Raw genomic sequence first — 24790 nt, 5'->3', positions numbered from 1 at the left:
TATATATATATATATATATATATGTAAAGTAAGCACACACATTGCTCATAGAGAATAAAATATTGTGCTATCAATCTAAGTCGCTCGAACGCCCGTATGTGTCCGACACGAGTGCGGATCTAGAAGTCGGATTCTTCGAGATGTAAATTCTGAAATTCGGGGATACGGATCCTAGTACGGATACGAGTGCACAGATCCAGATCCAGCTACAAATAATTCAAAAATATAAAAATATTTCTAAATTAAGAGAAATTTTATCGAATAATTACGTATAGCTTGTAAAGTGTGGATTTTTTTTTTCTCAAGTTTTAGATAGTAAAAGATTGATTTACTAGATAAGATATGCCATTTTCTTCAAATTTCACCCTAGTTTTTGTTTTAATTTTGGAAATCAAATTGTATCTTGTCTCGAATATTTCTTCTCGTCGTGGTCAAAGTACCCAAAATTATTTGACCAGATCCGATACAGATCTCATACCCACACCCATACTAGTGTCGTGACGATACGAGTGCGACACCTAAAATGCCGTGTCGGGCAACTTAGCTATCAATTCTTTTCTCAATTTTTCAAAAACGGTGTGGGGGCAAATTTATCATTTACGATGTTTTTATTTAAAATATTAAGCTATCAATTTTTCATTATGAAAACTTTCAGAAAAGTAAGCGGCAACTTTGACTTTAAATTAGGGACCCGTTTGTCCACGTATGTTTCTCTTTTTTTCCTGAATTCTTTTTTCAAAAATATGTCTGTTTATAAAATTTTATAAGTTTTTAGAGATTTTTTGAAAATGAGTTTTTTTAAAATCAAAAAGTAATTTTAATCACTTTTTTAAAAAAATCAAAATAACTTTTTTTGCCAAACACAAAAATACAATATTTTTCCAAGTGTTTGCATATTCAAATATAATTTCAAATTGCTAATATCATTTTTCAATTAACTCCAAATAATATATTTTTTTAAAAATTATAATTTTTATGTCCAAATGCCTACGAAGTTCTTTGATTTGTTTTTTCCTTAATTTAGTATCATTCCTTTTTGTTTCTTTGGCATGATGCCACCTATTTAAAGAACGGAAAAAGGTCGAATATGCCAGTGAACTATGCGAATTAGGACATATATGCCCGTCATTAATAGTTTGGCATAGATATGCCCAATCCGTCAAATACTTGTTCATTCATGCCCTTATTTTAACAGAATCATTATTTTATCTTTCTTAAATAATTAATAATCGGGCCCAAACAGAATCTGCTGACCCGATCCATTAGGACCCGACTCACCCTTATTTCAAAGATATTTTTTGATATATTATTTTTGTTTGATTGAGAAATTGTGTGATAATCATATTTATTTATTTGAGTAATTTGATAATCGATTTATTTTTTGTTATACATCATTTCGGAAAGTAATCCTACTAAAAAGTAGTAATTGATATTTATTTATTATTTTAATAATATAATATTTGAATTAGTTTGTGCTTTCTTCAATCATTTTACCATCTATTTTTATTTTTCTCAATGGTGCTTGTTATGAAATAGTTATTTAATAAAAATAAAAAAGAAGCACCACTGATTTAACAATGGTGCTTGTTATGAAATAATTAATTAATAAAAGTGGAAAAGAAGCACCACTATTTTAACAATTTATTACTTATTTCATAACAAATTTGTAATGCAGAAAATAATCCAATAAACTTATAATCAATCATATAAAGATCACTTATCTAAACAAAAAAAAAACGGATCCATCAGGTTAAGTTATAGTGAACATGGAGTTATTTGTATTTGTATTGGTGAAAAATACAAATAGATTGTGAAAAAAATAAAAATAGATGGTAAAATGATTGAAGAAAGCACAAACTAATTCGAATATTATATTATTAAAATAATAAATAAATATCAATTACTACTTTTAGTAGGATTACTTCCCGAAATGATGTATAACAAAAAAAAATCGATTATCAAATTACTCAAATAAATAAATATGATTATCACACAATTTCTCAATCAAACAAAAATAATATATCAAAAAATATCTTTGAAATAAGGGTGGGTCGGGTCCTAATGAATCAGGTGAGTAGATTTTGGTTGGGTCCGATTATTAATTATTTAAGAAAGACAAAATAATGGTTCCGTTAAACTAAGGGCATTAATGAGCAAGTATTGGACTGATTGAGTATATTTGTGCCAAACTATTAATGACGGGCATATATGTCCTAATTCGCATAGTTCACTGGCATATATGGCCCTTTTCCGTTTAAAGAAGGATAAATTTTCGCGGGAGAATCAAAAAAAAATTCTTCCTTTAGAGGGTTAAAGTTTTTTGTCAAACGAATAACTAAATTAAAGTTTTACTGTTCTTGAATTTAAGAATATTATTATAAGATTGATTCATTATATTAAAAATGAAAAGAGAAGCAAACTTAGGGGAAGAGAAGGAAATCAAGGACATAGATTTGTTCTCGAAGATCTTGTAGTATAATTCGATAAAATTATGTAGCTTTTCATTCAACGTAAAAAACATAAAAGTTAATATTTCATGAATTAAGCATAAAAATTGTATAAAATTTGATTTTATAAAAGTCGGTATCTTGTTTCCTGTAAGGTAATTGATATTTTCATTCGTTAATAGAATTGGAAAACAATTAAGATTAACACTATCTAATAAAGGAAACTTGTCGAAAAAATAATCGAAATATACACTTTGGATTATATTTCTTGGGAAACTTTTTCAAAGAAATTAGCATACATCCTTTGTTTTGAGGCTTAATTGTAAAAAAAAAAAAAAACATTTTTATTTCTTCTCGAATCCATACTACTGAAGTTTGAAAAGTAGAGGAAAATTTAATGAAATACCAAGCTTAAATTGTGGTGGGTGTTAAGTACTAGTTCATTTTTAATTAGAGATTTCGGGTTTGAGTTATGTAGTAGTTTATTTTAGGCAGCGCTTTATCGCTCAATATAAGATTTTCTTGCGCAAATCCAAATTTAATCGAGCTCCAATACGAGCATTGGACACATGCGGAAAACAAAAAAGAAAAAGACTAAGCTATAGTAGTCTTTTTGAGTTTATTTCAATAGGAATAAACTAATTCATACTTGTGGACAACTAGAAACAAAGCAAATTTATCATAGAAATTATCTGTTTATCAGTATCTTTAATAATTCTTATTTTTGTCCATTCTCCTTTTCTCTCTCCAAACATTTATAGTGCTTGTTGAATTCACACCTTCACTATATTCGCATTGATTCTTTGTCATAATGTATTATTGCGATATATAGGAAAGTCACATTAAAATTTATTTGTTTGAAGTACTTACCATTTATTGGAAGCAATAAATATTTGGCATAAAAAAGTACTAGTATTGACTGTATTGTACTATAGTTCTTTCTTAACTATTGCCTTAGCTTTTGGCGAAAAGCAAATGAATTCCCTTAAAAAAAAGAATTTAACAATATTTTTTATTTGGGCGTGATTTTTATAGTAGTAAAATTGATTAACTTCATAAATTCCTTTTATATTAAAATTTGATATTTCACCTATATTACGAATGTTCACCAATATTTTGAATGATCTTTTTATGAGGGGAACATAATTACTATAATTTAGTATCCCACCTTTTTAATAATGGCATTAAGAAATTCCCTCATGCTAAAGTACCTTCACAAGTTAAATGCATTTAATCATGTTGCATTATCATTTATATATAAATAAAATAACTCCACTCCTTCAGCTGCAATCATGGCAATTATTAATTAGAACTCACAATTAGACCTTAACTTCACATAAATTATTTCGACAATTTGTTTTGTAGCAATAAAATTAGGAAAGGATTATATATATAATAAATTTTGTTTTGTAGCAATGCAATCATGAAATGTTTTTTTTTTATTTCTCTATTGGTTGTTTTATTTAAGTACAACATGTATTTACTTGGAGTCTGTCCGAATAGCGTAACGTCCCATGTTTACTTTCTATGGTAAAAGCTTTTCAGCTACATCTCTAAGCTGAGTTGTCCTTATCTACAATACTAACCGTGTTTTTACTAGTAAAATTTATTTGCACCCAATATTTATATTAAATGTTGAATACAAATAAATTATATTTTATGTATACATTTATCACTAATCATATATATATTCTTATTTTAATTTTTAATAATTAAAACCAAATTATTTAATTTGATATAAATATCAAATACGAGTAAGATTTTATTATCATGTTACGCAAACGACGAACCCTCCAATTTACTTGTCGATAATTCTAATGTTTGGTTAGCCTGTTTGGCTAAGTTTCTTTTTGGTCAAAGTGTTTTTGTTTTTGGCAAAAAATGGTTCAGAGCTTAGGTGTTGGCCAAGTTTTTATAAGGAAAAAGTGCTTTTGACTAGAACTAGAATCAATTTTTGAGAAACAAAAAAAATAGTTTTTTTCCAATTTTTTTTTTTTAAAAGTACTTTTGAGAACAAATACACATATAAGCACTTTTTAAAAGTTTGACCGAACAATAATTGCTATTCAAAAATATTTTTTAAATTAAATAGTCAAACATAAATTGCTTATCATCAAAACTATCTTCTTGAAAAGCACTCTAGGAAGAAATACTTTTTCAGATAAATTAATTTCATAAGTTTGGCAAGTTTGGCCACACAGACTAAGTTTTACCCTAATTTACTTCGCTGGAAAAGCATTCAACTCTTCCTTTTCTCTCTTTATTTATTTATTTATTTATTTATTTATTTGCATTTTGTGAGAGCAGTAAGATTGAAAATATAGGCTGCAACTCATTAATATAATGTTATAATTCGTTCAGATTTATAGAGGGGTTAATAATATCCGTTGATTTGTATATGGGCAAAACTTACTATGATTATATGTGGACCAAGTCGACATCAAGGAAGCCTTTGAAGGCTGCCACGTGTCGTCAATAGGGTATAATGACTTGGCTTCAAAAGGTCAATGTCACAAGAAGGCAACGCGTCATCGACGATGTCGAAGTGGCTCAACAGAGGACGAAGACGAGCACTCTTTTTATTAAAGTAGTAACGGCTAGTTCTATGATTACTCTTCCTCAGAGAATATTCCTCCTAGTTATACTATTTAGGATTTTGTGGCCCATGTATCCTTATAAATAGAAAGATATGTAGTGATAGAGACGATTAGATACTTATTATAAAGAACAATACATTAACATTCTCGGAAAATTCTCCCTTTTATCATATATTTACAAAGTTCACATTTTTCCTATATCTCTATCTATCCTTTCTCCCCGACCCAAGGAGGATCCGAATATTCAAAGGCTTATCATTATCTATCCTTGTCAAAAGAATTATTGGGGAATCTCACCTCTATCGGGTGACCTCCATCTATTTATTTACTTAAATACTGTTTATTGTTCTTTATTGCTATCTTACATATTCTTAATCATTTACTATACTATTGTTGTCATTCATTGACATTCAACAACATACGTGGAATCTTACAATAAAAATATTTGGTCTATCCTTTGGATATTAATATTGGCTAAGATTAACCCTATATTATTATAAATTTGATTGTATAAACCTAGACCTAAATTTTGGGTCATACAACTCCATTTGTAGGGATTTCTCAGCCAATTTTTTAGTTTCCATTAGATCTATAACTCACGTGACTTGTTAATCTAACAAACCACAAAGATTATCTTTCTTCTCTATGTGTACACACAAAAAAACTCTCCATGGAAGATAACCAAGGAAGCGGAACAAAGGCAACATATTATGTTCCCCTCAACCTTATGAGCGCCATCAATGAAGGCTATGACACCCAAGATGACGAGGTGACGCCTACGGCCTCTCCCAGAAAAGAGAGGTCGCCTGCACCTTTCTGCAATATAACAAAACCAAACAGGAAAGGGATCTCCACGTCCACGGGAGAGGGGGCGATGCCCTCTAGTCAGCATGCTCAGTAAACAACATGCACGACCATAGAAACCACGAAAGTCCATACATCACAACGCAGGAACGAACAAGACGACCAACCAAACCTTCCGACCTCAGGTAATACTCACACGGTTACTGACAGTGTAAGTGACAGCGTCCTCGCTGCCATGATGAAAAGAATGGAAGAAATGGAAAGCGAGAATAAGGCGCTCAGGGATCAAGTGAAAGAGCACCAGGAACGGGTTGACAAAATACCAGATGCTCCCAAATTATTACCAAAAAGAGACACTGACAGGTTTGTGGAACAGCCATATAGGGAAGAAGCGGCTCCACATGCCATAACAAAGACCTTCAATATGCCCCCATATCTCAGAATTTATGACGGGATTACTGATCCTATAGATCATGTAACCCACTACGCAGTGCCATGAAAGGCAACGACCTCACCAAAGAGCAAGTGTCCTCCATCTTGCTGAAAATGTTTGGTGAGACTCTCACTGGAGGGGCATTGATGTGGTATTCACAACTGCCAGCTTATTCTATAGAAACATTCGAAGAGATGGCCGATAAGTTCGTACGGCGCATGTCAGGGCCAAGAAATATGAAATAAGGGTGAACAACATCTTCGCCATCAAACAATTCCCAGAAGAGGGACTGAGGGACTTGCTCGCCCAATTCAACAGAGAAGGATGACCTTGCCAAATGTCTCTGAAGGGATGGTCGTGGCAGCCTTTTAGAATGGGATGAGCAGAGAGGATTCGAGGGCAACCAGAAAGCTACTGAGTCGATTACCGAAGTACCCTCCAGCCACTTAGGATGAAATCCATAATTCCTACCGTACCGAGGTAAGAGCAGACGACGACGACCTCAATGGACCAACTCGATGACTCACCTCGGTACAATCTGAGCCCAAGAAAGAACGCAGGGACAACACAAGGAGAGACCACCCAGTATCGCGGCCAGGCAGGGAATAACATCAACCCTATGTCAGGACACCTATCCCCTCCTTTCATTATGAAGACATCCCATACAGGCCGAGATCAGGCACTCACATGAATGATCGAGGTATTCCCTCTTACTCTTTACTCACAACTTTTGTGTGTCACCTACAAAGGTGGTCTACGATCTTGAGAAGCTCGGAATGAAGGTAAAATGGCCACCAAAGATGAGGTTCGACCCAAGCACTAGGAAATCTGTTGTGTTCTGCGAGTTCCACCAAGAATGTGGACACAAAACAGAAGATTGCATCGCTCTAACACTTCACATGAAGACGACCTTTTTATCAAACAATTTACGTAACGCATCATGCCAAGAATATCTAAAGCAGACTAAGCACCCTATCATAACATCCTAGCCTCAAAACTCGACTCAAAAGCACCACGCATTTTTCACAACCTGCTCACTTACTCTAACACAAAGGCCAAAGTCATTATCTTTTCTATGCAAGTCATGCGCCCTCACATCAAAAATAGAGAGTAGTTCCACACACAATATAATTCAAGAACAAATTGGAATTCAAGATAGAAAGAATTCACTTACTCTCAAAATTAAAATTCATATGCCACAGAAAATGCACCATAGGCTTGTCCATAGTGTAATACTCTACTAATTGAGCTCATTCAATCAAAGATCAAGTAGGACTTTATGTTGTTTGTAATGTAGGTTACGGGATGGGTAGAATACATTTGGATAATAGTGATTATACCTCCTTGAGCACTTTCATACATACAAATTCATATTCTAAACCCCATACTTATGTTGAATCAAACCCCAACCTTCACATCATAATAACATCAGCTCCCAATTTCTTTAAGCACAAATATATCAAGAGCTATCACTAGCAAGGAATATATTTTTCATAAAATACATACAAATACTATTTTTTTTCCTCTGATTTTTTCTTTTCCTTCGAGCAATTCATTCTCTCTTTTTTTCTTTTCAATTCCCTTCAAGTGGCTCTCACTTTTTTTCAAAGCAGTGCACCTTTCTCTTATCGTTCTTAGTTCCACTCAAAAATCCCGACCATACCTCAACTTAGATTTTAATAATCTCATAACAACTTCAAGTGCTCAAGAGAGGTACAAAGTTCAAACAAATAGTCAATTCAAATTAAAGGGGTCAGGCTTGTAGTGTGATTGCCAAAAAAAAAAAAAGGATTACAGGCTCAGAGGTGCTAACTGGGATACACAACAATTAGGCGGGTCACAGTCATATAATTGGCTCAAAAACAAATGCCTATATCACTTCCTAGATTGAACACGACTGTCATTTCGCTTTGTAAACACACGAGACAAGTTCTAGACATCAACTGAAATGCACAGAACATCAATAAAAATCTCACTCACACCATGGCACATAATTCACTTAGGATCGGATCTATCCCAACTCTCTAGTCAAAGCAGTTAAGCATAGTCGAGATCAAACAAATTAAGGTACTTATCCATGAGTCAAGAACTGAGCCTAGGTGTAACAACTAAGGCACTCATCACTCTCAAGGCATACACAGTCAAGGAAAACTGCTCCCAACTAGCACAATGACCCACAAGTTTTATTTTTATTCCTATAAAAAGAAAAAACTAACTACACTCGATTCAAGTAAAACCCTTGAAAAAGAACCGCAGTACAAAAAATAACTAAGGGAGAATTATTATACTATCTAAGAACTAAAATAGAAATAAAGACATATTTTTTTTTTGTTTGTATTTTCCTCGTTCGACTTCAAATCCCTCAAGAAGCCAGTCGACGAAATCTATCGTCGGGAAGAGTCAAAACTAAACAATTATAATTACTAACTATTACATGCTGAATAGAATTCAGAGTTATAATTACATGCCACATTATCTAATAAAGCAAGAAACAAATCAAACAAAGTCAAATGGCAAATAGAAAAGAAACAAATATAAGCAAATAGGAGCACCTCACCCCCACACTTAAGATATTTCTTTGTCCCCAATGCAAAACTGTAAAAACAAGAATGAAAATGTGACTCCTTGAGGCCATTGGCCTAATATCATCAGCACCCTAAAAGGTGGCAAGTACTCCTTATCACCCAAAGGGACAGAGTTCACGTCCTCATCAGGTGGTAGCTATCCTCCCTTAGCCAGACCCAACCACAACTGAGTAATACCAGAGAAGGGATGATCCTGCTATAGCTTAGCCAAGTCCGTCTCCCCCCTATCAGCAAAGGCGTATATCAGCAAACATCAGCTGTAGTGTCTCCTCGACACGGAGCAGCCTCTGGTTCGTAGTAACACTACAGCATGATGGTCTATCACCGCCATGACATCAAAGGCCTTAATAGGTTGCGACATCGGGATCGTCCAGCCATAATGAAATTCCTCCTCCACATGGTGCGCCCACAACAACCGAGTGATAATAATCGGATAATATACGCGGTGGGCCCCAAATGGTCGCACTCTCGCTATTTGCTCCAGCATGATTTTTCCAAGATCGAATCTCATCCTAGTCAAGAAGGCGTAGATCAGACACACCATCACCCTTGAGACATCAATATCGCTCTAGGTAGGCATAATCTTGGCATTAATCAGCCGTAGAAGAACCCTGGCTGGATGCTGAAATGTGCTCTTCTTCATGTTCTTGTGGTACTCATTGGCATCCCGCGTCCATGCGATAGAAGAGTCAGCTCCACATAGCTTTCTCCAGATATCAGGATAGTCTGGCCGACGAAGAAACCTCTGAAATAGCTTGTGGGAGTGCTATGTGAAACCCATAATCTGATTGATCACTTGGGAGGAGAAGGGGATCACTTTACCTCGTATCTGCACCTCGTACACATCATCCAAACTATCTTTATGTTTCCAGTTAGCATAAAATGCTTTCACTAAGTTCACGTTCACCGCATCATCGGAACAGAACAAACTCTCAAAGCCCAATGCTTGAATGTTGTTGTAGATCGCATTGTATTTCCTGGACAACTTTCCATCATCTATAGCAACCTCAGGCTCTGGGTTCACAGCAACGTCTTGAACCAATGTCTAGCGTGGGCTAGGATAGCCCTAATACCAAACATGCACTCTAGGACCTTATCAGCATCCGGGTCAATACGCTCCATCTCCTCCTCTACTGGGGGTGGCGCCCGCCTACCTCCTCTCCGACTAGTAGATGCAACCCAGAGGCACCAGTGCTAGCACATTTACTGGTATGGAGAGACATTGTACCTGCACAAGATGAACAGAATTAGCCACAATATATAGAACAACAAGCAAGCCAAACGGGGTACCACCCTATACTTATGTCATTGGCATGTTTACAAGTACAATGTATATTGGGGACTTAGACTACCCCATTAAAAGCACGCCATAAGTAATCAACAAACCGCCCAACCACCAACATAACATTACAACAATACAACCAACGGTTACACTACACTATTATAAAGCACAAAACCAAGAAACTAAACTAGTAACTAAGAAAAGAAAAAAAAGAATTTATACTACCATACTACACCAATGCTAAGCATGGATCGGCCATTCCAATTAGCAACTAGTAATAGAATAGCATAGGGTGGTCAATCGAGTAGCACTCGAGGCTAACTCATTACAATTTCACAAATTTAGCACATAACCGCCCACCCCACACTCATCATTTGTCATCTCCTCATTACAAAGCAATTATCCTCCATATTTGCAACAAAATATACACTTTATGTCATTGGAGTATTTTATCAAGCACATGTTAGACACTAGTTTCAACTCATCACTTCAATTCGCAATAGGTGAAAATCACCACACATATCAATCTATTACACCACTCAACACAACCACAACACCGCCACATCTCCATAATAGCACCACGTGCACAAGAATTACACAAAACTCACCAAAATTCGGCCATATAGGCACCCCCACCAAGCTTCATCACAAAATAATTCCAACACCATCAAAACACACCAAAACTTATCCACAAGCATAATAACAACGAAACTCCCAACAAATCCAAGCATAATTTCGGCCATATTAAGTGAAATAACTAACAAAATTTGTCAAAATTACAACTACCTAGGGTTAACTGGTAATGTGGTGGCTACTAATACTGGAAGTGAGATGTTTAAAGACAATGAGAAGATTCAGTAGAGTGGACGAAGGCTGTGGGCTGATCAAATTGAAGAGGATTCTGAAGAAGGAGAAATACCGGATAGAATGCAAGGTGAGGAGGAATCTGCTGATGATGATATAGAAGAGGAGGAACAAAGTGTAAATGGAGATGCAATTGGTGCAAAGATCAATTAAGAGGAGAATTTAAACAATGTAGATGTCGAACCCAAAGAAAAGGAAAATATCAAGGAGAGCTAGGGAGTTACAAGAAATTCCTAATTCAGTGTCAGTGATCCCTAAAAAGGCTTATGCGAATGATATTGATCCAGGAGGAACTGGAAATATTGCTACACTGAATGAGAATGTCAATATCAACAAAGGGAAGAGTGCAAAGTCTGGGAACAAACACATGTTCACTGCTCAACTATCTGTTGGGACTGGAAACACTGTTCCATTGGAAATCAGTCAGTTGAAGCAACAGAAGAAAATTGAGGAGCATGCTATGATACCTAAGCCTCGCAAGTCTAATGTAATAGCTACAATAGGTGATAAGGATATTGAAGATCCTACTGAACGATAAAGCAAAGATCTAGATGAAGAATCGACTGCCCAGAATTTTCTTAAGGTGGATAGACAAGGGGATCTTTCTCCAAGGCATATTGACAAGGCCAGGTTAGGTGCTAAAGGAAAGAAGAAACAAATCAAGGACAACTCAGTGTTCCAACAGCTGGAGTACAAACGAGAAGGACTCTAACTAAATCCAATAATTTATAATGGATGTAATTATTTAGAATGTTAGGTCAGTGAATATGAAAAAAGCTTTTGAAAGACTTATCACAATGCATAGACAACATCACTTTCAATTCACTGGAATTATGGAACTAATGCAACATGCTAAAAAATTGGAGAGGTATATAAGGAGGATTGGTTTTGCACAAGCAATGGTAAATGTTTCAAATAAGATCTGGGCATTCATTGATGAAGTTTTTGAGGTTACTATTCTGTATGACATGGTACAACAACTGACATTGAATCTATTTCACACGGAAACACATGTTGAACTCATTCTCATATTGGTGTATGCTAAATGTGATGCCGTTGAAAGAATAAAATTGTGAGATTCTTTGTATGCTATGGCTAGAGATATAACTATCCCATGGCTTGTTGGTGGGGATGAGGAAAAAAGGTTTGGAGGACTGCCAGTCTCATATGAGGTAGATGATTTTAGGCATTGCATCAATACTTACAACTTATCTGATCTTGGCCATTAAGGGGAGTATTTTCACTTGGTGGAATGGAAGGGCAGAGGATTACTATATTTTCAAAAGGTTGGATCGTTGTCTAGCTAATATGGAATTTTAGCAAACTTTTCCAGGATTGGAAGTCACACATCTATCCAAGATTGGCTCAGACCATAGTCCTATGCTATTGAAGTGTGATATTAAATCTGCCCCAGTGAAGAAATCTTTTAGGTTTCTTAATTTTTCGGTTGAGCAGAAACATTTAAGAATGTGGTGAGGGAGAATTAGCATGCTGATTTCAGTGCTAATTCATTTATTCTCTTCAACTGCAAGCTAAATAAGTTGAAAAGGCATTGTCGTCTTGGAGCAAGGAAACTTATGGTGATATCTTTTAGAAGATAGCAAGTTTAGAGGAAGTGGTTATGGTACATGAAGCTTAGTTTGAAATAAATCTTACCCAGCAGAATAGAGAAAGATTGCAGAATTGATATGATACCTAGCTTTGGAAGAGGAATTTTGGAAACAAAAATCAGGTATGCTATGGTATAATGATGGAGACATGAATACTAAATTTTTTCATGTTCAAGTTAATGGAAGAAGAAAGAGATTACAACTAAAAAGGATTCAAAACAATGTTGGTAATTGGGTTAAAGACAATAAAGCAATAGCTAAAGAGGTAGACAACCTTTTTAGAGCACAGTTTCATGAAGACAAGGTGCCAGATTCATTTGGTATTATTGATCATGTTCCTACTATGATAGGTACAGAACAAAACGATGATCTAGTGAGGCAGCCTACGAAGGAGGAGGTTAAACAGGTTATCTTTGGCTTAAATGGTGAGAGTGCAGGTGGTCCAGATGGCTTTATGGGTGCCTTCTTTCACTCAGGATGGCATATAATTGGAGATGATATTTTTGACATGGTAAAGGCCTTCTTTAATGGACATGATTTAACAAAGTGTGTGACCCATACAAATCTAGTTCTACTGCCCAAGAAGAAAGAAGTGAACACATTTTCTAATATGAGGCCTATAAGCCTTAGTAACTTCATCAACAAGGTGTTTTTTAGGGTGATACATGAGAGATTGGTAGGATTGTTACCTAGTCTTATATCAGATGAACAAGCAGGTTTCGTGAAAGGAAGGAGTATTGTTGAAAATATCCTATTAACTTAAGAAATCATCACTGATATAAGGCTTAGAACTAAAGCTGGTCCTAATGTAGTGATCAAGCTAGATATGACTAAAGCCTACGTTAGACTTTCATGGTTATTTTTGGCTAAGGTTTTGAGGAAAATGGGATTCTGCGAAAGACTCATTGGACTGGTGTTTGGAATTGTTTCAAATAACTGGTATTTTGTGCTCATTAATGGCCAACCATATTATTTTTTCAAATCATCTAGGGGTGTTAAGCAAGGTGATACATTTTCACCTACGTTATTTATTCTTGCTGCTGAGGCTTTGTCGAGGTGCCTAAGTGATCTGCATATGAATCTCTATTTCTGTGATTTTGGATTACCTAATGTGGAGTCCTAAAATCAATCATCTAGCTTATGCAGATGACACTATAATATTCTCATCATCTGATGCTACATCTTTACAGGTGGTGATGGAAGTACTTAGTACATATGAAGCTGCATCAGGGTAACTGATTAATAAGGCTAAATCTATTGTGTATATACATCACTCTACAACCATAGAGGTGGCTGCAAAAGTTCAAAGGATTACTGAGATTGGTAAACAAGAGTTCCCATTCACATATCTTAGTTGTCCTATCTTCTATGCTAGAAGAAGGAAGGATTATTATCAAGGTCTTTTGAACAAGGTAATGGATAAATTACAGTCGTGGAAATGTAGGATGCTTTTAATAGGGGGGAAGGGCTGTATTGATTTCCAATGTTCTCCAGAGCATGCCCATACATCTTCTCTCGGTAGTTAACCCCCAGCTTGTGTCATAAACAGTCTTCATAAGATGTTTGCACAAATTTTTTGGAGCAGCTCTATAGGTGGTACAATCAGGCACTGGGCATCTTGGGACAATTTGTGTATGCCATATGAAGAAGGAGGGGTAGAATTTAGATCTTTGCATGATGTGTCGAAGGAATTATTTTGTAAGTGTGGTGGAATTTTCGAACAAAGCCTAAACTATGGAGTTCCTTCACGAGCCAGAAGTAGTGCAAAAAGCTAAACCCAATAATAGTTCCTTGGAGATATGGCTCTCATATATGGAGGAAAAAATTAGAATGTAGAGACAGAATTGAACATCAGATTCTTTGGCATACAACAATGGGATCTGCTTTATTTTGGTTTGAGAATTGGATGGGATTGGGAGATCTATACTTCATTACCCTACCTCATTTTGTCTGTGATGAACCAATTCATAATGTGTATGATGTGGTTGAGGATGGTGCATGGGATGTTGAGAAGTTGCTGGAGATACTACCCGAGTATATTGCTGTGCATATCCTTAACAATGTTAAACCTCCAGGAGTCCAAGGTGAGATTGACAAGCCTTACTGGATGCTGAAAACTAAGGGTGAGTTTAGCGTGAGATCTGCTTGGGAGTATGTTAGGAGAAGAAAAGAACCAATGAATTCATATAAGAAAATGTGGATAAAGGGGTTGCCCTTTAAGATATCCTTTTTTATGTGGAAGGTGTGGAGAAACAAACTGCCTCTTGATGAGTTTATGAGAAGATTGGGGTATCTAATGGCCTCTAGATACTAGTGTTGTGCTAACCCAATAGAGGAGACAAGGTAACATCTATTCTTCACCTCCTATGCTACTAATAGAGTGTGGTCATATTTTCTATCTCATGCAGGTATATCATTAAATGGGATCACATTCCATCAGGCTATTATGAAGTGTTGGACTGCCAATGTCATTCCTCGATTGTAGCCTATAATGCAAGCATTGCCAGCTATCATAATCTGGGAACTTTGGAAGCAAAGGAACAATTATAAATATGGGGATACTGTGACGGTGAGCAGGGTCATTTATCAAGTTTCTTCTACGCTTCAGTCTCTTGTCAGATACAAAAAACTTGGGCTTCATCATGTACCTCATAAATGGCCTGAACTCATTGATATGATGGAGAAGCATACGCCTAAATTGAGAGTCACTAAGGTGATGTGGGAGTGTCCAAGCCCAAGATGGGCTAAGATAAATACAGATGGAGCTTGCAGGGGTAATCCAGATAGAAGATCTATTAGGTTTGTATTGAGAAATGAAGATGGGGATGTAATATTTGTATGTGGTAAAGAGATACAGGAGGGGAAAAACTCTAAAGCTGAAGTAAAAGCAATGTTGGAAGCTTTAAGGTATTGTATTGAGCATGACTATATGCTGATCGATCTTCACACGGATTCAATGATGCTTAAAAAAGTAATAACTAGAGAATGAAATTCTCCATGGGCGATTACTATTTATGTGGAGGAGATCAAGGAGCTGATGGCTTTTGGCAATAGAATGGTGAGGCCTCGTGCAAGTAATGCCGCAAACATGAGGCTAAACTCAGTACGTTTCGATTGTCATCGATTGATCAACGTGTAATGTGACAGTAGCACACACCCTTAGAGAGGGTAATAGCCTAGCAGATCACCTTGCGAACTACGCATTAGACATTGGCCCTATAAAATGCCATTGCTGTGGAGATCTGGATGTTCAAGGAAGAATATTGGTCAATAATGATAAGATGCAATGTCCATATCTACGAGTAGGAGTTGTAAGAAACTAGAAGGGGGAAAGGAGAGGTCAGCAAAGGGGAAGGAGCTCGCTGGAGCTCACATTTTTGACTACCATGTTCGAATCCTTTTGGAGGAGAGCATGGGGGTCTTTCTTTATGCTAACCTAGTATTCTTTTTTGCAGGAGATGTTACTGTATTCATGCCCTATCATTTGATACAAACTCAATGGGTGGTATTAGCACTAAGTGCTCATTCCCTTGAGGGAGTGTCAATGATAGGCACAAGCATGGAAACAAGCTTGGAATCAACATTGCATAAGAAGGAACTGGAAATGGACAGCCTTATCTTGGACTGCACATACAAGAATGGAATGCTGGAGGTTCATTATATTTTGTTGATCATGGCACAAACTAAATGCCCAGCAACAGTAGTACAAGTGACAAACAAACGGAGGAATTGGCTGTCCATATTTTTGAACTGGAATATTTCACGAGGTACTGACTTTGAGAGCCAAAAGTTAGGTACAAAGGATGCATTGTGGAAACAAAACCACATGCATTACACTAACTCAACTACCAGTATTGGCCCCATGAAGCAAATTCAGTGACTAATAGCTGGAACAAACACGAAATTTGGAGCAAACAATGCTACTCAACAAACTTGGTTGAGGATGCGACTGATTTTATGTGGCTCTATGAAAAGGCAGGTACAACTATAGTTGCTAGACATCAAGAGGAAGGAGCAATGGGATGTGATCGGATTGGGAAATGGAACAACGTACATGACATATAAAAGAGACACCAAAGAAATGACAAGGCAGTAGAGTTTTTACATGCACTATGTTCGTATTTTTTACAGCAAAGTAAAGATGGACAGATTTCCAACAAAAGAAGATTGCATTTGGACCTTAATTGTAGTGACTTAGCAAGGCTAGTTTTTATAACTCCATATTTTGGATATATATATATATATATATATATATATATATATATATATATATATATATATATATATATATATATATATATAAACTATCCCTAGGCATTTGCCTAGTGGATTGCCAAAACAAAAACCTAGGGTTAGGTTAAATTAAAATAAAACTATCTAAATACTACAAATAAATACACAAAATGTGGTGGAAAAGAGAGATAAGAACTTACCTTAAATGCTTGAGGAAGATGGTAGGATTTGAGTGGAGAAGAATTTGAAAGAGAAGTGAGGAATTAGGGAATGGGTGAGAGAGGAATGAGAGAAAAAAAAGAAGGGAATAGGGGAAAAGAGGGACGGGGTCGGGTTAAGCAGAAAAACTGGGCATTTCTTTTTTATTGTTTTTAAAATTATTCTGGCCAAAAATTTGCACTACCGTGTCGCAGGGTACGGAGCCCCACGCGGCGTGGTAGTGAGGTTTATCAGAGAGCCTGATTTTTGTCAGGTTTATGCATCAGTACTTGTTGTGCCTCACGGCGCTCCATGCGGCGTGCTAGTGTGTTTTTCTCAGAGTTCGACTCTTTTTTGCTTTTTTTAACTCACGGGTTGCACCCCTCCTCTATTATGTACTTACTTTGTATCTAATTCATGCTCATACCTGTCCAAATAAATATCAAAACTCCTAAACATTAGTAGTCCTACTCCACACTAAAATTACACTACGCTACAAAGCAAGAAACATAGTTAGAAGTAGTTCTGAGTTATAGTCGTTAGCTTGACTCAGTCACTTAGGCTCATTTGATCACAATGCTAGAGGGTTGCTTATCAAATCCTCCAATAAGGTATGGTTTCAACTTGTGCCCATTCACTTTAAAGCTTTCATTCCCTTCTTCGTCTTGGATCTCAATTGCGCCACACGGTGAGACATGTTTCACCACATACAGACCTGTCCATCTTGACTTGAATTTTTCAGGGAACAACTTAAGTCTACTATTGTATAGAAATACATTGTCCCTTTATGAAACTCATTTAGCTTAATCAGCCGATCATCCCACCTCTTTGTCTTCTCTTTAAAAAATTACGCACTTTCATACGCATCCAGTCTAAACTCCTCCAATTCATTCCTCTACTCTAACCTGTGTTCACCTGCAATTTAAGATTAAGTAACTTAATTTCCTAATAAGCTTTATGTTCTATCACAACAGGTAGGTGACACGATTTTTAATACACTAATTAGAATGGTAAAGTCTTTATAGTTGTTTTGAACGCAGTTTTGTACGCCCATAGAGCTTCATCCAATTTACAGACCAAACTTTACGAGAAGCACTAAACATCTTTTCAAGAATTCTCTTAAGCTCACGATTAGCCACTTCAACTTGCCCGCTAGTTTGGGCATGGTACGGGGTTCATGGTTTATGTATGACCCCATACTTGAACAGCCATGCAGCAAACTGCTTATTCACAAAGTGTGACCCATTATCACTGATAATCACTCGAGGTGTCCCAAAGCAGGTAAAGATGTTCTTCCGTAAGAACTCACACACCACCCGAGCATTATTGGTCCTAGTAGGGATTGCTTCAACCCATTTAGAGACGTATTCAACAGCTACTAGGATATACTCATAAGAATGAGACGACAGGAACATGCCCATTAAGTTAATGCCCCACACATCAAAATTTTCACATACCAGAATGGAGTTTAGAGGTATTTCATCCCTCTTGCTAATGTTACCTGACCTTTGACCCTTGTTACATGCAGCTACATACACCCGTGCGTCTTTACACAAAGCAGGCCAATAGAAAACAACTTTATAACCTTTGATACAGTGCGGTTTCCACCATAGTGTTCTCCAGTTGCTTCATCATGACAATGAGACATAATGCTTGGAATCTCTCCTTCAGGTACACATCTTCGAATCGCACCATCTGCACACTGTTTAAACAAGAAAGGGTCATTCCAAAAATAACTTTTTACCTCACCTTGAAGCTTCCTTCTTTGATCACGAGAGAGGTCATGTGAAAACCATACACTATCCAAAAAGTTGGCTACATCAGCATACCAAGGCGGTCTTTCAGAGACCGCAGCACTGGAGAAAATCTGCTCATTAGGGAACTCTTTCCTTATTTTCACTATCTCAACCAGAGGTCTCTCATGTCGAGATAGATGATCTATGACTTGATTTTCTGTGCCCTTTATATCTTTGATCTCTAAGTCAAACTCCTGGACCAACAACACCCACCGCATCAGATACGGCTTGGACTCCTTCTTACTCAGCAAATATTTCAAGGCTGAGTGATTAGTATACACAATAACTTTACTCCCCTCAAGATATGATCTAAACTTGTCAAAAGCAAAAACCACAGCAAAGAACTCTTTCTCAATAGTGGCATAGTTGACTTGAGCATCATTCAACATCCTGCTTGCACAGTAGATGTGCCTAAACATCTTATCTTTTCTTTGCCCAGAACTGCCCCCACAACTACATCACTAGCATCATACATTATTACCAATCAGGTGTCACCATAATAGGAGCACTCACAAGTATTTCCTTTATCAATTTGAATGCTCTTAAGCACTCCATAGTGAACACAAACTTGACATCCTTCGCTAGCAATGCAGTTTGTGGCTTGATAATGTTGGAAAAGGTTTTGATGAACCTTCTATAGAACCAAGCATATCCCAAGAAACTCCTTATGCTCTTCACAAAAGTTGGTGGAGAAAGTCTAGCAATTACATCAACCTTTGCTCTATTCAATGCCATATGCAATCACTTTATGGCCCAGAACAATTCTCTCTTTCACCATGAAGTGGCACTTCTACCAGTTAAAAACCAGGTGAGTGGCTTCGCAATGTTCAAGCACAAGCTCCAAAATTTTCAAACAATCATCAAAATCATCACCAAACAGAGTAAAATCATCCATGAATACCTCTCGACACTTTCTGTTTAGATAAGAGAATATAGAAATCATGCACCTTTGAAAAGTGGTCTGTGCATTACACAACCTAGATGGCATCCTCATATAAGCAAAATACTTGACATGCAAGTGAGTGTAGTCTTCTCAACATCTTATGAGGAAATGGGTATTTGATTGTAGCCTGAGTACCCATCCAAGAAACAGTAACAACCATGTCTAGCCACTTTCTCGAGCATCTGATCAATAAATGGAAGTGGGAAGTAGTCTTTCCTTGTTGCATCATTCATCATTCTATAATCAATGCACATCCGCCACCCAGTGATTGTCCTTGTTGGGATTAATTCATTATCTGCATTCTTTACCACCGGGATGCCCCCTTCTTAGGTACAACTTGCACTGGACTGATCCGTTGGCTATCAGAGATGTGGAAAATCACTCTCGCATCTAGCGATTTGATGATCTCATTGTGCACTACCTCCTCCAGATTTTTATCCAGCTTGCGTTGGGGCTGCACCACTGGCTTACTATTTTCTTCCAGCAAAATCTTGTGCATGCAAATGGCTGGACTGATTCCTTGAATATCAGCTATGGTCCAGCCAATGGCCTTCTTGTACTTTCTCAGCAACTCCACCAGCTTTTATTCTTGTGTACCTGTCAAGTAAGCATAAATAATCACAAGAAAATTGATAGTTTCAAGGAAATCATATTTCAAGTGAGTAGAGAGGATTTTCAATTCCACACTAGGCTTAGAAGCCTCATTTTTTAGTTCTTCCTCGTCAACCACTTGATCTTCAGTCTCAAGAGCTTCAGCCTCTTTCTTTATGTCAGTATCTTCATCCTCCACTATGCTAGACTGAGTAATACACCTCTTTAGAGTATCCCCCACAAGCTTGTCAAACTTATATTTTTCAGCTAACTTGCCGACAATATCAAGCTTGAAACACGATTATACATATTCCTCCTCCCTAGGGTATTTTATCATTCTCTTCATCTGGAACACCACTTTCTCGTTACCTACTCCGAGCATAAGTTGTCCCTCATAGATAACAAGAATTGCTCTATTTGTATATAGAAAAGGCCTCCCTAGAATTAGAGGCACCTCCCTGTTCACCTCTATGTCCAATACAATAAAGTCCACGGGAAACACAAACTCGTCCACCCCTACTAGAATATCCTCGATAATTCCTTCAGGAAGAATGGTGGTCTGGTCAACCAGTTGTAGGGACACTAGTATGGATTTGATCACTCCAAGCTCACCTTTAAGTTTCCTGAACACAGACAAAGGCACTAGATTTATAAAAGCTCCAGAATCACAAAGAGCCTTGTTGAATTTCTCACTCCCCAACGAATAAGGTATGGTAAATCTTCCTGGGTCCCCACACTTTTAATGAATTTTATTTTGCAATATAGCACTGCAGTGGACATTCAGCTTGACCACTGTTGTCTCCTCTAATTTTCTCTTGCTGGACAAGATTTCCTTCAAGAACAGAGCATAATCAGGCATATGAGTGAGCACCTCTGTGAAGGGAATGTTCACAAAAAATTGCTTGAGCATTTCCAAGAACCACCCAAAGCACTTATCTAATTTTTCCCGCTTTATCTTTTGAGGGAATGACATAGCTGGCATGTATCTACATTCTTCAATCTTCTTTTGCACCCCACTACCCCAGATTTTCTGTTCTTCATTCTTTTGCTCTTCCAGTGTCTCAATCTGCTTGTTCACCATCTCGGGTCTAGTTTTTATAGCTGGGTCAGCTAATGTTTTGCTACTTCTCAGAGATACAACTTTGATTATTTTCTTTGGGTTCCTTTCTGTGTCATAGGGTAGAGTCCTAAGAGCCCTCTCAGATTACAAGTTTGCAATATGTCCCATATGTCTTTTTAAATTTCGGATGGCTGCCTCCCGAGTCTCAAATTTCTCATATGATTTGCTAATAAACGCAATCATGAGATCTTCCATACTAGATTGATTTGACTATTGTGGCTGGTAGTGCTGGTACTGCTGCCTCAACTGGTTCTGAAAACCTGGTGGTCTTTGACCCTGGGGTTCAGGATTATTTTGCTGCCACGAGTTCAAACTCCCATTAGGTGAACTCCAAGAAAAACCTGGATATCTTTGTACGATAGTATTATAGTTGTTCCCACCTTGGTAGTTTCCTATATTATAGTTCCCCACAACGTTAACTTCCTCAGCTGAAGCTTGACACTTATGTGTACGGTATCTCATTCAATAAAAGTCACATGCTGTTTGCGGCTCACTTTGTACCTTGGCTAAAGTCACATGTTATTTGCGGCTTGCACTGATATGTTAGAGTCCACCTGGTGAACCCCAACGGATTTTCTTCTATCATTACTCTCAGCAGGCAACTGGTTAGCATCCTCAGACAATTCATCAAGGATTGAGACAACCTCCTCCGAAGTTTTCTTCATTAATAGATCTCCACATGTAGTACTCAGAGTTCGTCGTAAGGAGGGTGTCAGTCCATCCCGAAAGTCCTGGAGTTGCATCTACAATTCGACTTCATTATGCTGACACCTTCTCATTATCTCCTTGAATCTTTCCTAAGATTCATAGACCATTTCAGTATCCTTCTGGCAGAAATTGTAGATTTCCCTTCTGAATTTCCCTGTTTTTGCAGCTGAGAAGTACTTGTCAAGAAATATTTTCGTCATATCTTCCCATGTCCTGATCGATCCAGTTGGTAAGCTTCGAAGCCAGTGCTTCGCTTCATCCTTTATTAAAAAGGGAAATTCCCTTAAGTAGACTGCATCTTTTGATACTCCATTGTACTGAAAGGTGTTCGTAATTTCCTCAAAGTCTACCAAGTGAGTGTTCAAATCTTCATTCACCTTCCCTCTAAACACAGTTGTGCTGAATGGTCTGAAGCAAGCCTTGCTTCTACTAAAAACTATTTTCTGCTATGGGTGGAGGTCTGACACTGACAACCCCTGATTGTAGACAGGTCTAGCATAGTCAGCTAATGATTTCCTAAGCCTGGGCGCCACATTTTCAAACTAGTCTTCAACCAGGGGTCGGTTTAGATTGAATCTTCGACCTCTATCCTCTTCAACAGTCTCATCAGCAGCTCTAAGGGCTGGTGATGCTGCTAACCGTGCAACTTGTTCTCTATGTTACGTTGCCTCTCTTGCAGCTAAGTCCACTCCATCATCACCGTTCTTTGCCATGTGTTCTTGGGTTGAAGGTTGCCCCAAGAAATTTTCAATGAATCCTCTTTCTTTTTTCAGTTTTCGCAAGTGTTTCTCGAACTGCGGTTCGTAGAGTATCACTTCCTTTGAAGAAGATCGAGTCATGCACCAAATAAGTTAGACCTTTATCATGCACACACGTGAGAAAACGTGAATATAACAAAGTAAAATTGGTTCTTGAATTAGTACCAAAAACTATTTTAAACACTATTAATTTTTCATCCCCGGCAACGACGCCAAAATTTGACAAGCGCAAAACACAACACAAAATTTATGCTCGCTAGTCAAAGATAGTATAGTTAAATTATCGTCTCCACAGGGATTGGATATAAATAATATTCGAATAATCTTTAGTTAATTACTATCCAAGAAAATTCACACTTGATTGAATGATTATCAACTACAATTAACTACTAAAATTAAGCAATTATCAATTAATCATGAAAGATAATATTTGAGCAACAAAGAGATATCAGTGAGAGAAATAATGGTAATTGACTAGACAGATGCAAGACAATTGAGTCGGAATCCAATTCTTGAATTAGTTCACTCTATAATACTGTAGTTTCTCACGAATTCAACAACTAATTAGATTAAACTTGTAGTTAATGTTCCTCTTTCGATTAAACATTAATTTCAGTAATTAATCCAATTGAAACACGGTGAAAATTGCAAAGAAGAAATTCACGATTTTAGTCTAAAAGGTAACTTTTCACGAATATTTTCCTATTTTCTAGTTCGATTAATAATTCAAGAGGCTCTTTCAATTACCCAGTTGAATCACGAATTAAAACTAGAGCATAAGAGGTAAAGAAATTCAATATAAAGCTCCTCTTTCGATTAAGCAAAATAATAAATAACTTCACAATACGATTTAAAACTCCATCAATTAATTCAAACAATTATCACAAATCGAATCCCTAATCAAATTATCGATACACCATATCTGTCAACACCCTAAGGGAAATTACTCCATAGCAATGGAAAAATTCATCTAAAAAAGGGTTAAAAACATAAAAAAAAAAAAAAAATCATGCTAATGATTCGATACAAACTCTCGTATTGCACCGATTGTTGGTTGAAATCTTGATGAATTCATGTGTCTTCTTGTCTTAGTTGCTTCTCAAATCTTTCGTAGGTCAAAAGTCCCTTCAAAAATATATTTTTGGTATATTTATACTGTGTAGAAGTGAGTCCGGACGAAACTACCATTTCCAAGCTGAAACAGAAAAATACTCTGGGAAAAATGCACAGACGTGCTGCGCTTATTGCTGTGCATAATTTGATAAATACCGAATTACCGTACCGAAATTGAAAATTTTGGTATTTGGTATTCGATATGTTGGTATTCGGTATGGTATGTGGTTTAAGTTTTAATAAATATTGGTATTAGGTATGGTATTTTTTATTTTAAAATAAAATACCGAAATACCGATATCGTACCGAAATATATATTATATTACACAATACACATATTATTAATTATAACATAAATATAAAAATCTAAAATTTAACTTTTTTTTATTCTCTAAGTTCACCAATTAACTCTAAGCAAGTAACAAAATATTTCTAATGATCAAATTTATTCTTTTATGTACAGTTTTCTCTCTCTAGGTTGATACTTGCTAGTTTTGGACAAAACTTTTATCAACAAATATTTTTAGTTTTGTACTTTTGAGTACTTTAATTTAGAATATTACAGTCTATGACTTTATGCACTAGTTAGTATTCAAATCAAATAAACCGAAGTTACTAAACCGAATAAACCGAAATCTAAAGGAGAAAAAGCGAACCATATCGAATTTAATTAGGTACGGTATTGGTATTGCATTTTAAGAAATCGAA

General features: G+C 36.6%; 2 protein-coding genes and 1 non-coding gene across 3 annotated transcripts; 2 read left to right on the top strand and 1 right to left on the bottom strand.

Annotated features, from left to right (window-relative positions):
* Positions 1–14495: 14495 nt before the first annotated feature.
* Positions 14496–14936, top strand: LOC138907380 (uncharacterized). Its single transcript, XM_070197978.1, has one exon. The coding sequence runs from the start codon at positions 14496–14498 to the stop codon at positions 14934–14936; it is 441 nt and encodes a 146-aa protein (XP_070054079.1).
* Positions 14937–17616: 2680 nt separating this feature from the next.
* Positions 17617–21464, bottom strand: LOC138907379 (uncharacterized). Its single transcript, XM_070197977.1, has 9 exons — positions 21142–21464; positions 20838–21006; positions 20390–20654; positions 19751–19763; positions 19331–19570; positions 18798–19239; positions 18639–18755; positions 17959–17968; positions 17617–17768 (listed from the first exon to the last, which is right to left on the bottom strand). The coding sequence occupies exons 1-9, from the start codon at positions 21462–21464 to the stop codon at positions 17617–17619; spliced, it is 1731 nt and encodes a 576-aa protein (XP_070054078.1).
* Positions 21465–22256: 792 nt separating this feature from the next.
* Positions 22257–22363, top strand: LOC117280122 (small nucleolar RNA R71). Its single transcript, XR_004510577.1, has one exon. It is a non-coding gene; the product is annotated as a small nucleolar RNA R71 (small nucleolar RNA).
* Positions 22364–24790: the final 2427 nt, after the last annotated feature.

The sequence above is a fragment of the Nicotiana tomentosiformis genome, chromosome 3, assembly GCF_000390325.3.
Source record: "Nicotiana tomentosiformis chromosome 3, ASM39032v3, whole genome shotgun sequence".
Lineage (NCBI taxonomy): Eukaryota > Viridiplantae > Streptophyta > Magnoliopsida > Solanales > Solanaceae > Nicotiana > Nicotiana tomentosiformis.
The sequence above is the reverse complement of the archived record's forward strand: the minus strand, read 5'-3'. Positions and strand labels throughout refer to the sequence as shown.